This window comes from Leuciscus leuciscus (assembly GCF_965113295.1).
Source record: "Leuciscus leuciscus genome assembly, chromosome: 24".
NCBI lineage: Eukaryota > Metazoa > Chordata > Actinopteri > Cypriniformes > Leuciscidae > Leuciscus > Leuciscus leuciscus.
This window is the reverse complement of record NC_138723.1, coordinates 22,271,630-22,290,763: the sequence shown is the minus strand read 5'-3', so window position 1 is coordinate 22,290,763 and position 19,134 is coordinate 22,271,630. Positions and strand designations below refer to the sequence as shown.

The 19,134-nt window shown below is 37.3% G+C and overlaps 1 protein-coding gene across 1 annotated transcript in view; it reads right to left on the bottom strand.

Moving 5' to 3' along the window:
* The window catches only part of rtn4rl1a (reticulon 4 receptor-like 1a), a 122,403-nt gene extending 114,144 nt beyond the window's left edge, over positions 1-8,259 (bottom strand). Inside the window, exon 1 of the mRNA XM_082158469.1 lies at positions 7,731-8,259. Within this exon, the coding sequence (XP_082014595.1) occupies positions 7,731-7,743 (13 nt within the window). The 5' untranslated portion in view covers positions 7,744-8,259. The remainder of the gene's footprint in view (positions 1-7,730) is intronic.
* Between the last annotated feature and the right edge of the window lie 10,875 nt (positions 8,260-19,134).

The window sequence follows — 19,134 nt, the reverse complement described above, 5'->3', positions numbered from 1 at the left end:
GTGTATTTTCTCATGCATTCAATTGAGACACATACGTCTAGGAGGAAGAGGGAGGGAAATACACCCGCAAGACCCGACGTCCTTGTTCTGTCTTTTAACAGACTCTGATAATGAGCGCTCAATTTTTAAACTGTCTGGATCGAGGCAAAGCTCTCATCTTTTCTGAATGCAGTAAATCATTCAAGAGCCTCGTGGAGAAAGTATTCACTTTAGATGGTGCAGTTCAAATGAGAACATTCTGTATTTTAACTCACCTTCATTAAAGCAACTGGAAAGATTCTAGAGCGACCAAAACGGTCTAGCGATGTTCATTATGTAAGTCATGTGGCCATAATCATGCGAGATGAGCAGAAGCATCACTAACAGAATTGAAGAGCGCTGTCACCCTAAATCCTTTCAGGGCTATTTTAGTATTTTTACAGTAATTTATTTATGATTTATTTATTATATTTATTGTATAGTATTTGTTCATATTTGTTAATATTCTGAATTTAGTTTTCATTTTAATTTTAGTTTAAAGCTGCAGTCCGTAACTTTTGTGGGTTTAAAATTATCCAAAATAAATTTTGGAGCAAGTGCATAACCAGCCAGTGTTCAGAACTATCTGCTTGCCTTAGCTCGATTCAAAACGGTTAGCCTGTAATAATGTTTTTAATTCCAGTGGTACTGGTGGATTTCCACGGGAAATTAGAGCATGTCTTTGCGTCATTACGTCTCATCTGTACGCATAAAGAAGGAGTCTCGGCTAGTAGGCTATATTGCGTGTTCAGGATGTTGAAGGTGGAGATTTATAGCCTTTTCTCACAGCACTTGATATAATTAAACTTATCAATTTGATGGCGGATCCAGAAAGGTTCAAACGACAATCACCAGTGACAACTGAAGATTCACCCGTTGTAAAATGCAAAAGACTTCGGACTTCGGAGTGGCTACAGAAAAGAAAGACTGCAACCGGCCCATGCGAAAACAAGGATAAATATCGGAAGGGCATTAAATGCACGCAAACGCAATGCTAATGTTGTTAACATTAACAATTTGAGAACAAAGTATAATTTGCATGGTTTGACGTGATTATGATAAGCGATCATTAGATTTGATCAGCACGATTTACTGCAAAACTTTTTTCCTTAGTTGGTCAGAACAAAAGTCGATTTCAGATGACATTTTCCAGTGAAAATTCTTATGTTAGTCATACTTCCAAAAAGTAGAATCTGTGATTGTGAATGACAGTATCCACACCGGCGCAGTGACTGACAGCCGCACATTCTCCGAGGCACAACCCACGTAAAGTTGATAATTCAGCTAATAACAGACATTTTATGCAGATTTCGAACAGAAAAACTACGGACTGCAGCTTTAAGTTTTAATAATTTGATGTGCTTTTGTCATTTTTCTTATATTTCTATTTAGAAATAAGCGGCGTCTTGATGTGAGTGAGCATATATTTTTAATCACAATTTATGTTCCTTCCTATTAGGCTAAAGTTAACCCTCTGGGGTCGACAAACGCGCCGGCACGTTTTGCTGGATTTTTTCACATAGCAGCAAAATAGACTTAAAATACTCAGTCATTTATGGTCATACAGACTTAAAAAATATGAAAAAATAACATTGCGTTCCCATGGCAACTCATTATCTGCTAATGTAAACATGCCTACAGAGAGTGCACTATTGAAACGCGGGTCTCAGGTGCCCCCCCCCCCCCCCCCCCCCCCCCTTAAATAAGATTCTGGCTCTTCCCAGCTTTGTAAGGCTCCAAAAAGTTTTTGAGGCTCCAAAAAGTACATCCATCCATCATAAAAGTAATTCATACGACTCCAGTGAGTTAATAATAAATGCCTTCAGAAGCGAAGCAATGTGTTTTTGTAAGACAAATATCCATATTTAAAACAAAGGCAAAGATAGTCTACTAGATTAACTTTGACACTAAAATTTGAATCTATAGCCCTAAATGGTCAAAATAAAATGTGTTGTTAGATATCCTTTACATTAAAATTAGACAATTCACTGACAATAAAAGAGAGATGAACTCGAGACCTTTGCCATCCCTTAGTGGAAATAAATCACTATGCCAACTAAGGAGTTGGAGTTTGGCTGGTTAACATGGCCCAATTAGCCCCTGCTGGTACTGTAGATGAGGGCGAAATCCTCTTTCTCCATTGACGGCCCTTTTTTTGAATAATGTGCATTTTTATGCCTTGCAAACTTAAACATGTTTTTCTGAGACAGCAGCAGAAACTATCCTTACTGTGACTCCTGGATGTATAAAATCTCAAATGTTTCATTATATTGTTTTTCCTGTGACTGATCTGTTTTTTAGGGGTCACTTTCAGGGGTCCTGCGCCAGCTGAGCTGAGCCGAGGTGAATGGGAATGACGACAGATAGCCTTCTCCAGGTATTATAGACCTCCTTGTTTTGACCTTTATGTCTTTGATGTCTAGCAAGGTCCCGGAAGTTGTGTGCATTTGACAAGGTGGATAATTTTCTACGATCAACCCTATCTCACTTGACTCCCAAGTTAATAAAATGTAAATTGTATGCAGGAAGTAGGCCTACTCTTCTCCGCTGTACAAACACCATTCACGGGTCAGGGAGACAGCAAGCTGACAGGCACAAACAGAACCCGGCATCATGCCTCCCCATTTCCAAAGGGAACTCGCGTCACAGTTGACCTTTCGCCGTACGGTTCCCCTTTTCTCCCGATAATACATCATTAATCTCTCAATAGGCGGTGACATGGCAGACCTCTGCCGAAAGATTATTGTTTGCTTTTTCTCTCGTCGACTCCTAATTATCATCAGCTAATGACCGCGCCTTCCTACCCTTCAGATTTAATTAACACTCCAAAGAGAAAGAGAGGGCCAAATGTTTGCTGAGAGTTTGGGTTAATCATCTGCATGTGACATAGTAAAGGGGTCAGACTTGGCGGGGATCTATTTTTATGATTCTACAAATGCTAAATTTGAGCATACTGTGGTGATTACCCAGCGATGAGGCGAACGGCGATGAATAAAAACATTTTTAAGAAGATGTGACATATATACAAATGAGTTCGTGGCTTTGCCCTTTTCTAAACAACATTTCTAGTGTATGACTCAGTGTATAATGTTAGTAAAAGAGTGTGTTTAGCACATAATTGTGCAATTAGGCCAGTTTTACACATAGTGTGTCTGCACTTTATATATTAGGACTGCTCAATGAATCAAAATAAAAAAATTGCAATTACAAAGGCTGTGATTTAATTAAATAAATACATTTGCTACGTGATTTAGAGTGAAGAGTGGCAATAATATTAAATATTATATTATCATTCTATAGTTGTACTGAAAAATTTTTTTTTTAATTAAACCTACTGTCTATTATATTATTTTTCTTAAATACTCTTTTATTTCTTATTTTGTTTTTGATTTTAATAATAATAATAATTATTATTAATGTTATTATAAATGTATATATATATATATATATATATATATATATACATAAAATCACAAAAAATATATATAATATGTAGGTATTATAGCATATTTCAAATCAGCAATTATAAATCTGACAACAATGGTATCATAATTTGTTTATGTTAAAACAACATTATTCTTTAGGCTGTTCCAATTAATATGCATATACTCTCTAGACTAAACAAACAATTGAACTGGAAATTTTAAAAGCAGGGCTTCCATTCCAATAGCCATCATATTAAAGGGATAGTTTACCCAACAATTAATATCCTGTCATTATTTACTCATCCTCATGTCTTTCCAAAACTGTATTCATTTCTTTCTTCTATGGATGACAAAAGAAGGTATTCTGAAAAAGTTGTATGGGTTTGGAACGACATGAGGGTGAGTAAATGATATCCCTTTTAAGCGTTATGATTTCTCACATCAATTTTTTAACGATCTGCATAGGTGAAATGTTCGAAATGTTATTTATTTATGCTGCATAATATTGCTATCATAACAATTTATCCCAGTATATGTCTGTCGTTAATTGTGATCACGCAAGGCTCTGCAGCCGCGATCCTGTTGTCGGCTGTATATATATATTATTTTTAAGACCTGTTGAACAAACATTTCGAGTCTCTTAATCACTTACAAATTGAACAGTCACTTACAGTGATATTTTAGTGAACACAGCGTGCTTTCCACATGCTAATGGTTGGCCACATGCATGCATGCCTCTGGCCACAAACACCTACAAACATAGAAATGTTTCTAAATTATAGAGCAAGGAGTGCAGTATTCACACATACTTGCACTGAATCATCATTAAGAGTAGGTTTGAGAGAGATTTTCTCTGCCACCGGTGGGGGGTGTACGTGGAATCATTTCTTTCTGGCTGCATGTAAGATCTCTGACTAAACGAGCTTTCAACTGAACAAGCTATTAAAATGGGCCAACGAGCTGCACCGGCTCACTGCCCAGCCAGTAGCACTTTGTATGGTAAGTAGCCTCCTGTTTCCTGCCTGCGCTTCAGCCAATAGATTTTTGTGTGTTTCAAACCTTAATTTAATCTGCACTGCTTCTACTCCGAGGCTGAGGCTCTCACCCAGGTGGAGGGATAATGGAAATAGAGGTGCCATATTGTAGAGGACCTGAAGCAATCTGGGGTTAAGAGAGGGTATCGCAGAAGTGGCCCAGAAAAAGAAACAGGCTCATTACAGCAAGCAGCCAGTGAGCTCCTGCTGCTTCAAATCCACAATCTCACCTGCCAAAAAAAAACACACAAGTCTTTTGGCCCGCAGAATCATCTCGTCTACACTTAACATCTCCATCTTATGGTTCTGTGGGGATGAGATGAAGGTGCAAGCAACGTGAATTTAGACTTTTGCCGCTTATAAAAAGCTATGTTTTCCGTACATGGTACTACTTGAGCACACTGTAAAAAGCAAAAAATGTGCCCTTGTTACCTAAAGGAGCTATTTCTACCTGACCTGATCCTTAATTTTTCATCACTACCAAGCACTCTTACTTTTCAGCCTCACATCCGCAATGTCACTTCTGATGATCCAGTTGATTCCTAAAAGACAAAATCAAGTCCCTACATGTTTTTCAACACATTATGGAAATAAAATCTTTGTGACAATACCTGTCTGTCTGTCTGTCTGTCTGTCTGTCTATATATCTATACATTATCCATCCATTTATCCATTCATAAATGTACATTATGATATCAGTCTGTCAGTCTATCTATCTATCTATCTATCTGGTCTAGATATCCATCCATCCATTAACATATAAAACTACTAACTGTCTATGTATCTATCTATCTATCCATCTATCTATCTATCTATCCATGCATCCATCTATCTATCTGGTCTAGATATTCATCCATCAATCCATGTACATATATAACTACTAACTGTCTATGTATCTATCCATCCATCTATCTATCTATCTGGTCTAGATATCCATCCATCCATTAACATATATAACTACTAACTGTTTATGTATGTATCTATCTATCTATCTATCTATCTATCTATCTATCTATCTATCTATCCATCTATCTATCATCTATCCATGCATCCATCTATCAATCTGGTCTAGATATTCATCCATCAATCCATGTACATATATAACTACTAACTGTCTACGTATCTATCCATCCATCTATCTGTACATCCGTCCATCTATCCATTCATCTGTATACATATATGACTAACTGTCAGTCTGTCTGTCTCTCTATCTATCAGTCTGTCTGTCTATTAATCAAACTACATATGACCACCTATCTACCTACTTGTCTGACTGTCTGGCATTTCACTCAACTGTTACTGTATGCCAAGGTCATGGGTTCATGCAGGGAAAGCACAAACCAATAACAAGTATACCTCGAACAAAGCCTCTTTGGATGGCAGAGTCTGCCAAATGCATAAGTATCTAAATATAATATGCTAAATTCACATATGGCATCTGAGACTAACTGTCACCAGCCCAGAGTCTAGTAGAAACCCGGCTATTTGACGAAGACATGCAGCTTTCCTGTAAACACATATGTGCTGCTCAATAGTATTATGCATCCCAGACCCTTTTCTGTACCCCGGGGCTGTAAGCATAGACCCCTACTGAATGGCAACAATAAACAGTCATAACTACTTATCATTTTATTGTCTGTTATTGTGTGTTTGAATTGAGGAGGGGCTCAGTGCCACAGCTGATGCAGAATGATTTAAGCACACAAACAAATCCCCCCTCTCTCTTTCTCCATCCCATCTCTTGCCTCAACTCAAACCCACACATTCTTTTGTAATGAGAAGAAAATGAGGAAGCAGTTCCCAGAGCAGGCTGGTTTGAAGCTCCAGGCTGAGCATTAGTAAAAGTGTTATGACTCCACTGTCACTCCTCAGAGGAAAAAATAACTGGATGGAGAAGGTTTTTTTAGGCACGTACATAATAGCAGAATAGCAAGCTTTAAAGCTGCTGACAAAAATAAAATATGCAAATGAACGTAGCTGTTATTGAAAGATATTTTAATTAAAATTGATTTGTGTGTGGGTAAGTATTAGAGTTTTTGAAAATGTGTTCACAAATATGTCAAAAACTGACTTGTGAGAACATCTTAAGTGGTTCTCGTTATTTGAAAGGCTTATAAATAAGCCAAATGATGTATATCAACTTGTTTCTGTGAGGGTTGCATTTAAGGGTAGGCTATGCTATTATTAATATCATTATCTTAATATGAAAATTATTGCAGAGGTCTTCGCTTATGTAGCTTCAAAGGCCTGTGTGTGTAAAGGTAGCGGTTTGAAAATGTCAGAAATATAGTAATACAACTATACAAGTTGGTCATCGCAATCTGAAATTTCTATAAACAGCTAAATAGTTTTAGCTTTAGATCTAATGGTCTATGGAACAATGGAACATGTTTTATGTAAGGGTTGGGGTTAGGTGTGATATAAAGTAAATATGATTGACTTCATATACCATTTGTTTTTGAGTGGTTCTTCCGAATATAGCGTCAGAAGTCTGTGTGTGTTTGTGTTTGTGTGTGAGACTGAGAGCACTCCAAGAACACTCTAAATTACTCAAATGAGCATCCAAAGTAATTAGCTACAACTAATTACAACAACAACAATTACTAAAGTTAAAAGCACAGCAAAAATGCATTTTGAGTGACATACATGGCTGCCTACTAAAGGTAAAACAGCACCTCTCTGTGGACACACTTGGGTTGATCCATTCATTTTCATGACCTGGATGTTTCTTGAATTATTCTGTAGTTTAAATCACAGCTCATATGCCACATTTTGTGTAACATATATTGAGCAAGACAGCAAATACACGCATCTATCATTTCTTGGTGTGTGTCTGAGGCAGCATAAGTGTTCACAAACACTGGTCCCATGGGAGACTGTCGCCATGCCCCGTCTCTCTAGTCTAATAAATATCACTAACGGTGTGTTTAGGCTACTAGTTAAGCGCGTGAAATAAGTAGCCTATAAGCTCTAGTAGTTGTCAGCTGCAGTGCGGCATCGCTTGTCTATTTTTAATAATAATATTACGTGCTGTGTATTAATATTTCATCAGCGCACAGTCCAAAGCATAAAGAGCCAGACAAACTGAAACTAACCTGGTTAAAACCTCGTCAAGAGTTTCTGATATATAAAGTCGGATGCGCGTGCAAGAGTCACGCGCGCAATGAATAGAAATGTAACCTACTTTCAGCATCACGCATCTGCTTGAAATGCACCAAAAACGCAATTATATAATCTAAAATGTTGATCTTACCTCGCCGGAACATCCTGAAGGTGCGGTGATGATGCGCTGTACTTTATCCCACTGTGATAGTCAAAATAAGCGTCTCATCTTTAATAATCCGTGTCATATGTGATAAAAGTTTGATCTGTTTTAATGATCTTCAAACGTGAGGCGATCCGCACCAAATACAAATTCTTAACTCTTGACCCCTGGTCTCAGGTATCGATTAAGATGGAAAACAACATCGCCGACATGGAAGTCTCACAGAAATCCCGAGATTTTTTTATTTTTTTTGAAGAGAGATGACTCCAAGAGATCGTAGCCAAAAATGTTTCATGTATAAGCATCAGTTTAGCACTTATAACTGCCTCTAAAACCTTTCAGATAGCCATAACAACAGCATTTAAAGTTGTACAATATCAGTCGGTGTGACGGGAAAACAGCGTTGTGGTGCCGTATACCACTTTAACGATGAGTCAAATTACTGTTCTGTTTAAGTGACAGCGTTTGGATGCCAGAGATGCTCTGGTGGTTAACGGACGTCAGGCGCCGGTGAGTGTCTCTCTCCTCAGGAGTCGGAAAGCTGGAGCACTACTGGAGGAAGGTGTCGGGGAGGGAGGGGATCTGCGATGCCCGATTTGTGAAAGAACCATTCTTTTGAATCGAATCTTTTTAATGAATCAGTTCAATGAACGGCTCACAAATTAAACTGAATCAGTTATAGCGGTTCTGCAGTGTCATGACAAATCGGGTTCTCCCTCGAAATCGATTAGGCCTACATCTTGTTACATATGTTACATGTAGGCTACTTACCATAGTAATAACAGTAAATTGTGCATAATTACATGCAACGGTCTCAGCCAAATCCTAATCCTACCCTAAACCCTATAGTAAGTAGCCTAGCCTATATGTTGTTAATTAATATTATTAAGTAAGCTACTTAAATGTATAATTACACTGTAACAATAACACCTTAAAATAAAGGGTGTTACAGTGTAATTATATATTTAAGTAATATTAATTAACTATGTAGCCTACAAATACAAGGATTGGGGTTTGGTTGAGGGTTAGTTGCATGTAATTATGCATAATTTACTGTTATTGCTATGGTAAGTAGCCTACATGTAACATATGTAACAAGGACACTATAAAATAAAGTGTTACAAGTATATACACACAATAAAAAATTTAAAATATCTATAGGTTACTCGCATAAAAAAACAATTTGAACCCCTTTTTCACTTGATAAACTGTTAATTAGCCTAATTAATAATAACAAATAATAGCCTATAAGTGAATAATTGAACATCATTACATTATTTTTATAACTGAAATATTTGGACATTTAACACTTAATGTAACATGTAATCACCTTAAAGATGATTGTAAATACATGTAGGACAACTGAAAATGCGTGTATACAGCTATTAGGCTATTTTGGGTGTCTGTATGCTAAATGCAAAGCTAACTAATACAGACATTAATGGTCATTGTAGTTCAAACAGCATTTATCATAACATGATTTTTTAAGAATTGTAATCATGCGCTAAAGCAATTTGAGCCAATAGGATCGATTGGGGTCCTAATGAGACCCGATTTCGAGGGAGGACCTGATTCGTCACCACACTTAGAACCGTTTCTTTAGGATTCGTAATAAGTCGGCATACTGGAAATTTGTTTATGAATTAATTATGTTTAAGTTTTATCAGTATGAATAAGAGTTGATTTTAATATAAATAAATAGCATTTTATTAAAATTTTTTTAACTTTTACGGAACTGTGTGACTTTTAATTACAGTAAACACCCTAATTGATCAAACTTAAAAGAAAAGCATAATAATCAGCAGTGTTCCCGCATATAGCTTTCTTGAAACGTTTTAAAGCCTGTTATAGGACACACGGGTAACTTAAACATTAAGAATCACGGAATTCTTTCTTTTGAACCGTTCTTCAAAACAGACTGTCCAAAAGAACCGATTCGTGAATTGACTCATTACTAGAGGTTATGAGCAAAGGAAAGACGAAGAGAGAGCCTCTGCCGTCTCACTTTAATCCTAAACATGTTTCCATCCTGCTTTCTTTTTCCCAGTCAGACCTGCAGCTGTGAGGAAATCTAATGTGTTCGTTCGTCTCAAAGCCTGTCTCATGTCTTGTGGATGAAACTAGGCAACCTGTCTGTTCTCACTTTGCCTCTGTAGACGGAAAGATAGGAGGAGCTAACTTTCCCTATTTTAAGGGCTCTTGTTTTCCAAAATGAACTGAATAACTATCATGAGTGTTGAGGGACATTATTTTATTGTGATAGGCGAAGAGCCTTGCATTTTATGAAACATATTTGAGTGATGTCATGCATTACTGGGTTCAATCAGATTGTTTACAACCATTGCTTTTTGATAGACAGACTGAAAGATATATTTATTATATGATTAATATCTAATTAATAATGGTAAATATGGATGAATGGATAATTCATATATTTTATTGTTTTGTTTAGGATTCATTTGTCTGGCTGTAAGCCTACCCAATAAATCTGCCATGACAGCACCACTGGTCCTTCTTTGCTGAGCCAAGCAGCCCGGGGAAAAAGCCGTAAATCTCTGTGTAAGGTGAGAGTGTTAATGTCCCTGTGTCCTGTATGTCTCTGTGTAGGGCAAGGGGGGTTAATGTCCCTATCCAGCATCATCTGACACAAATGCTGGAGCACCTATCACATCAGGAATCACACAGTCTAGAAAGTAGTAGGGTCAATCACAAGGCCGCTTTAATCCAGAGTAAAGAGGATAATGCCCATCTTTTCCTCCCTCCCTCTCCCTCTGGGGACCCGGTATAGGATGGACACTGATAAATATAAATTGTTCTACCTCCCCAGTGGTGTCTTCCTTTCTCCGTTTGGGTTTATCTCCTGTGGACAGAAAAGTGAGGCTGTAGTTTAATCACATTGTAAATACATTTAAATGGTTACTATTTAAACTGACAGTAAGGAATGAGAGGTTGTGCAAAAGAGTTGGAAGAATGGGAGACTGGAGAACTACTCTTGTCATGTTTATTGCCTTATGAAACTATATAACCCTTTTTCTTGGTCTTGTATATTCTACAGGTATAGAGGACAGATTATTATTTTTAGAAATGAATAAACTTTTCAAAATTTTAAATATACTTTATATTTCTTTTCTTAAATTAATTAATTATTTAAATGCAAAAAAAAATGTTGTTGCTAAGTTACGTTTATTATTATTATTATTGTTTATGTTTTTATTATTTTTTACATTTTCTGAAAACATGAGTGGTGCTTGTTGATGCAGAACTCACCACAGCCGGGCTAATGTGTTGTGGTAAAGATTGCACTAAACTCAAGACATTTTAAGGTTTTTGTGAACCACTTGAACTAGAAAACTTGAAGAGTAAAACATATATCGGATGGAACATTTTTAGAGTGCCTTTATTGAGATTTTTAATCAGTTTGGAGCTTGACATTTCTTATCCCCATTTACTTTCATTATATTGAAAAAGCAGGCAGGGTTTTCTGAGAATTTCAACTTTTGTGTTCAATGGATGGAACCGCGGTTTGGAATAACATGTGAATGAGTAAATGATGACAGACTGGTTAAATAGTTAGTTTACACTTTTTAGATACTAGTTTACATCGTTTATCTTTGGAACTCAATTTTTTTTTGATGAAATCAGAGAGCTCTCTGACCCCTCCACAGACAGCAATTAAATTACCACCTTTAAGGCCCAGAAAAGTAGTAAAGACTGTGGCATCGTGAGAGGTAGGGTATCACCAAAGTGTGGGTTGCTTCACAAATCGAGTCCAGGCAGAGATCAAGTCACTGGTTTCTTTTTAATAATCAATTCAAAACTCCAAAACGTTTTTAACTCTTCCAGCTTCTCTTTATGCTCTCTAACAAAAACAGCCAGGGCCTGTCCCAAATGGCACACTCCAGACTTGTGGACTTCCTCAGAGTCCATACTTTGGTGACGTCATGTAGTGCAGAACTAGGGCCCTTGGCGCGAGTCCACGAGGGCGCATTGAGAGTATATTTTTGGGACAGACCCGATCGTCACACCGGAAATAATGGTCTGGTTGTTCTTGGAAGGAGAATCACATTTCTGCGCTCCGACGTCTAATCTCCATGTCAACTACACAGCCTACTTTTACAGTTTACAGTTCAATTTTGATATTGTGTATGCCACCTGGGCATTAGACAATAGATACATCATGCTTATTTAAATGATGTATACAGTTGTACATAATAATACATAATGTTCCTTTTGAACTAAGATTACAATTACACATAATGAAAATGTGCATGCGTTTCAGATGAATTTACAGGTTTCAATATTCATACTATGTTTACATTTGACTCTGTAAAGCCCTGACATTCGGTTCTATTTATTTAATGAATCATAATGCGATCGTATTATTCAACGTGCTATTATTATGTTTGAGACATCAACCACTGGTTGATGACCATAATGTTTGTATAAACTATAGGTAACAACTGGTCAAATGTACATCTAGGTCAGAAAAAACATAATATTTTCTTCTCAGCCATGTTAAAAATTGTCTATGAGCAAAATCTCCTCCCATCCGTTGTCTGATTGGCCTTTCGCAAGGATTCCTGGGTAGTTAAAGTGTGTGGAGCCTGCATCCATGCGGGCTTCGCGGAAGACCGCTTCAAGGGTACAAAGGGGGCGCTGCTGAGCACACTTCAGAGCGTTAAAAAGCTGAATGGGACGGCCTACGGACTCGTGGACTCAGCGAGCACGCGCAATTTAAGTCCACGAGACCGAAAGTCCACATGAAGTGCGCCATTTGGGACAAGGCCATAGTCTCTCTGTTCTCAGCTCATTAACAGCTTTTCTCCTTCACTCGCAACAGCTGTGTCCCCACAGCTGAGGAACCTGGTAACTGTAGTCCAGGACCAGGTGGCCATCTTGGTTTGTAGTCCCCATTGCTGAAACCACCTAGATGGCACATACCCAGCTCCTAGTTCTACGTCAGAACGCCGGCTCACCATTGGCCAACGCTGGTCATGTGAGCACCACGAGACATGCGTGTGATGCTGAAGCAGGAGCTGGCCAATGGTGAGCCGGATCACCATTTTACAGGTTTGGAACAACATCATGGTGAGTAATTGATTACAGAATTTTCATTTTTGACTGAACTAACCTTTTAAATTTTGTTTTAGTACATTTGTTCAAGGTAATTTATCATACCTAATTGGAAAATAGACACTTGAATTACAAGCAAGCATGAGACATGCATGAGAAGAAAAACAAAACAACATTGCGTGAGAGGAGGAGTCATGCCGCCTGTGCCTGTCCTCCCAGAGGAACCTGTTCAACTGACACACAATATTGTTTGTCTCTAAGAGGTGCAGCAACACACACATCAGTGTTTTATAGTGCTGATAAAGCCATTTAGAAACTGGTCACACACCAGGGTACTAAGAACTGTGAACTCAGTAGGGACGTCAGATGTTGATTTTCTTTCCGAATCCAGTCTTTACCTTCACTTGTTTTGAAAACCTTGGAGCCTTGTTGAGTTTACCATCTGAATTTAAAAGCACTTCACTTGTTATTTATTTGGTTGTTTAGTTTGGTTGCCCTATTAATATTGCTAATACTTAGGGTTAAGGATTTCAATAAAATCCCTAAACCTAGGTATTACACTTTTTAGGTGACCAGAATATCAGAGACTTTGAATTTGAACTTTGAACAGTAAGGAAACACCTTTTGCATGAAGAAGCACCGCTCATATTTTCAGAAATTTTTTATATATAAACAAACAAATAAATAAATAATAATAAAAATACATTTAATTTAATTTAGTTTTTATTGTATTTAAATAGTGAATAAAATGTAATTCTTAAAAAATCATTTATTATTTGTAAAAGAAAATTTTTAAAAATGGGGAAAAAGATAATACTCTGTCCGCTATCTGTAGAATATAAAAAATCAAAAAAAGGGTTGTATAGCTTTATAAGGCAATAAATATGTCAAGTAAAGTAGAGTAGTTCTCCCATTCATCCACTATATCTCTCTCACACAGTCAGTTTAAACACAGCACAGACCAAACCATTTCCCACAAATTACATTTCAAAGATTTGTGTCTTGTGAGCACTGAGATGAGCACAGTCTCTGAGTTTTTATCATGTCATGTTAAATGTATTGGGAACAAAACCACTAATGTTATTTACTTTTGAAATAACTTTTAAGTCTCACTGGTCCTCATTATACATAAAGAAGAATTAGGTTTGGACTCTAGAGGCGCAAGGTTTGGATTCAGACTCCAGGAATGTGCTCACTTTCATGTTCACTGTATTACGGAGCTTTTGAGGAATTGTTACCGATTTTGGCACAGCATGGACATCATTGGAAGAAGCATTGGCCAGTGTGCATAATGTTTGATGACACAGTTTTATAGCCTACTTATAAACTTTAACATCTTCTAAAGAAAATGGGAGTTCTGTTAGGTGTTCTGAGTGGTTGCCACATGGTTACTTATGCTACCTTTACATGCTATCGGAATTATCATAAATACGAGTTTCCTAGTTAAAAATTGGCCTCTCAAGTCATATTTACCACAGGAAGCTTGGGGATAATTTAGAGTTGGGCAGTCCATAAACTTTAAACATGGTGGAGGGGAGAACAATTGCTGCTGTGACTGGTATTCTTTTATTCGTTTTTTCCACAACAGCTACATTGCGTTGTCTTGTCATTAAAGTAGTGGATATTTACAAATATGAATAACCATATGTATGTTTTATACACAGCAAAAATAGCTTTTGTTTGAATGAAATTCCAGAATCGTCAGCAATAGCGGTCTAGATAGATAGCACGGTGAATGTTATTATGGTTGTCAATGAATGGGATGCTAAATATCATTTTGGTTTTAAGAGTTTCCCAAAAGGCAGAAAAAAACATAGGGCCTCATTTATTTGTTTGTAGAAACCATCCTACATGATCTTCCGATCATTTCTCAAACGTGCATATGTGTGATTCAGAGAACGATTGTAAGCACAAAAAAAAAAACGTTCGTACGCCTCTCTTCCAGATGTGAAATTTATAAATCGCAAATGATCTTGAAATTGTGCGCAGCTAAAAAGTTTCAGATCTCCGTCTTGTAAACTACTAATTAATATCATTAACATATAAAAGAGCACCAGTCAACGTCCACAAGGAGAAGTGCACATGTCTGCTTTGACTCTGATGTGACGCTAAGCACTTTTCGTCAAAGACCGTTTTTAGGTTGTTTTTACATTGAACATTGGCGTGGATTTTAGCGCACGCTAAATCTAAGTTCAGATCTGTGCGTACGCATGTTTTATAAATGATGCCCAATGGTGTCCTCTAGGATTCCTGTTCTTTCTGACAACAAAGCAATCGAATGCAACAAGCTCGTAATCACAACTTCATGAGTGAGAAGTTGGAAATTTCCTATAACACGTGAAGGCAGCATTAATTACTTTCTTAACTACTACAACTAATTAGACAAGAAAATATATAATAAGGTTGTTTTGAACTTTAAATCAGTTTTTAGTATCGCACTCTGTGCTCTGTATATGACTTCCAGTTCTGGCGGAGAAGTGATCAGCTTGATGGGCTTTTGACCTTTTGGTGACCTTTCATTGACCATTCCACAAGCTTCTGCCTTGTAATGAACGCTTTGTACTCTAGCTTCCTAACATCCAAGTCCGAAGCTCAGATCTCGACCTTTTCAACAGATGGGCTCTTGCTTTCACTCTCCTTGGCAAATTATACAATCCCTCCTTTCTGAGGAAAAATATGAGTCACTCTGTGAACTTCAACGACTGCTGCACTTTTTGCTACAGTGCATGTCATGTGTTGTGCGGACTGTGGGAGTCCCGCTCAGCTGTGCCAAGTTTACACCGCCCAACAGATATGTCAATCAATATGTGAGTGCCATGTAAACAGATTATCCCTGTGAGAGAGACTGATAGATAGATAGATAGATAGATAGATAGATAGATAGATAGATAGATAGATAGATAGATAGATAGATAGATAGATAGATAGATAGATAGATAGATAGATAGATAGATCAATGGATGGATGGATGGATGGATGGATGGATGGATGGATGGATGGATGAATAGACAGATAGATAAACAGACAGATAGATAGATCGATAAACAGACAGATAGATTGGCAGATAGATAGACTGATGAATGGATGGACGGACGGACGGACGGACGGACGGACGGACGGACGGACGGACGGACAGACAGACAGACAGACAGACAGACAGACAGACAGACAGACAGACAGACAGATAGATAGATAGATAGATAGATAGATAGATAGATAGATAGATAGATAGATAGATAGATAGATAGATAGATAGATAGATAGATAGATAGATAGATAGATAGATAGATAGATATGGGGTCAGTCATATGGCCACATTTGTAAACATCACATCAGCTTCCTTCTTTCATATTGCAGCCGCGCAAAAGCCCTGACACATGATGAAGGCGTGAGAGTTCTCAGACCGGAGGAAAAGATGGTGTGGAAGCGGGAAGAGGTGAGAGATCAGGCCTAATTGCCAGGAAAAGAGTGATAATGAATATACAGGGAGATAGCGCAGAATGCTGACGACATTGGTTTTCGTGACTCTCGGGACGTGGAGTTTCTCTCTGTACTGAACTTTGAATGATACCAGAGGGGAAACAGAAAACACTTGAGTCATAAGCACATCTCGCTGCATAACTAAACCGCTAACCAACTTTTTGTTTTGGCGTCTAGTTTGAAATAAAGGTCAGCATGATGTGCAACTTAGCAAATTCATTTAAATGTATTTCTTATGTTATACAGTATGTATTTCTGGTAGATTTCAGAAACTTAGGGGCTAGGATTTGGGAGTCTGGAGGTCAAAGAATGGTAAAATGACAGTCAGTGCTTGCTGTATATATTTATGTTTGTCTGTCATGAAAGGCTTGGCAGTGTGGAACCTTTCATCAACGTGTCATGATTTAACCCGACAATGTTCCAATCAGAGCAAGAGAAAGAGAGGGGGAAAGGCTTGTTATTTCACACTAAAGAAAGTGTGCGGCACCAGGCCTTCTATTAAGCAATTTCCTCTCCCACTTCCAGTCATCCAGTCCATTTTCCTCTTAAACAATATTGTCAGACATCAAAATTTCATGACACGTAACTCAGCACACACAAACCAACTTGGCCTATCAGACTGGAAAAATATGCCTTCTGCTGTATTACTTTCCTCTCATGTTTCAGTATGTGTTGACCTGCCTGTTCTTCCTCATCATCACTGTGGATGGTCCACCTGAATTATGCATTCAGCTTGAGACAGTCACCCTCATACAAGCACACACACACACACACACAAACACACACACTAAGGTTACTAGGTAGTGTCAATCTCGCTCTCGAAAAGATGGCTGTGGTTATAATAGGCCTAGTTGTATATCTGTGATGTTATTGCTTTTGGTGTTCTCTACATCTCAGAGTATGTTTACAATGGTAGGCATACTGCATACTGTGCAGTATATAGCCTACTGCATACTTCCTGCTTTTTTTTAGTACCAGTACGGTTATTATCTAAAACTATTAAAAATAGTTTTCTTTAAATATAAATATTTGATGAAAATCTTATATACTTAAAAATGTGAAATGTTGCCTTGGCAACTAACTGAAATAGGTTTAAATTAAAGTACAAAAAAAATAAAATAAAATAAAACTGAATTAAAAAAAATACAAACGCATGCACATAAAAATATGTAATTTTTTTTAACTCAAATTAAAATAATAAAACTAATGTAATAAATAATATAATAAAACTAAAATAATAAAAATATGAATACATACTAGCCTATTGTACTAAAATAACACTGAACCGTACACATTGTGCAACGATTGTACTTAAACAATAGTATTCTATATTTTTGTCACATAACTTAATGTATAATTCTCAAGCAGTTATTTATTAAATAAATTAAGCGTATCGTCAGTTCTGGCAGGTCACGTTAATCAAGCTCGCCTACCTATAGGAAAGCTAGTTTTTCATAGATTTTGTTTTTTTGATAAGCCACAGATTACTCTTTTAAAAAAAAAGGTTCAATAGGGTTCAATATGAAACCCTGGTGTTCTTAACTCATTTTAAAAGAACCCTTAATGCCAAATTCTATATAAGCAACAAAAATAAAATGTTTTCTTGTAATAAAGTATGTTTACGAGCTGTTTAATTCCTAATATTAATTAATTAAAACTAAATCCATCAAATGATCCTATAATGAGAATCCCTGTGTGTATATATAACCTTTTCTTCTAAGAGTGTATACTGAGTAAAAAAAGTGAGGCTTCCTTCTGTTTTGATTGGTTGATTGGTTGATTGATTGGTTGGTTGGTTGGTTGATTGATTAATTGATTTATTCATTCATTGATTCATTCATTCAGATGGTTCTGGTACTATACATTTTAGCAAATGTAGAAGGTCATCCAGGTATTCCACATATTCTGTGCATTTACATGCTGTAGCTTGATGCATGTTGCAAAAGACTAATACCGGTAGTGGTGTGATAGTATGCCATTACAAACAAACCCTCAGAAAGTCTCATATACCTTCAGTCAGTCTCCTTCAAGATGCCAGAAAGTTTCTTTCTTTGCTTTGTGACCCTGTCATGCATTTCCATCCGTGGCGTTTCTGGCCCTCAGGCAGTTGCACTGATACCGTGACCTTGTGTGAGTGTTTAGTCAGCTGGGTTGTTTGCTAGAAGCTCTGTGACCGTGTGAATTCCTGATTCACCCCACAGCCCTCCATGTGTGTGCAGGGAAAGCCGCCAACTCACGACCTAAAACCCAACAGCAGGCCCAGAGGGCTGGAGTGAGAAGGATCGCGAGTCCCATTTCTCTGTCGCCTTCCACCGGCACGAGCACAGTTGACACACTTATCGCCATATGGGCTCCGTCAATGCAGAGCACAAGTGCGGAACTTCAGTGTCTGAAGTCAGATTTGAATCACTAGACTGAATGAGAAGATTGGCTGTTGCTTTGTTGCTCTAATGTGCTTTTAAAGAGAAAGTTTGGTTTTTTGCTGTGCTTTGGCTTCAGCAAATAATGTTCATTTCAAACATTTTCTATAGCAGCGGTTCTCAAACTTTTTGACTCTAAGACTACCTCATTGTCAACAATTGACAATATTCAAAGGCCCCATGACCTTTCCAGTTATTCATGATTTACAAACTAAGGAAATGAGTGTTAATTATACATTTCCTTGGAGTTATAAGATATATTTCAGTTTTACTTTTCCAGGTCTAGAAATCATACTTTTAAAATGATACTATACCTCATATATCCAGGTTTTTCTAGACAGTGGGATCCAGTTCTTTTTCGTGGAGTTAATATGAGAAATATATTTTAAATACTTTTTATTTTGTACTTATTTAATCCA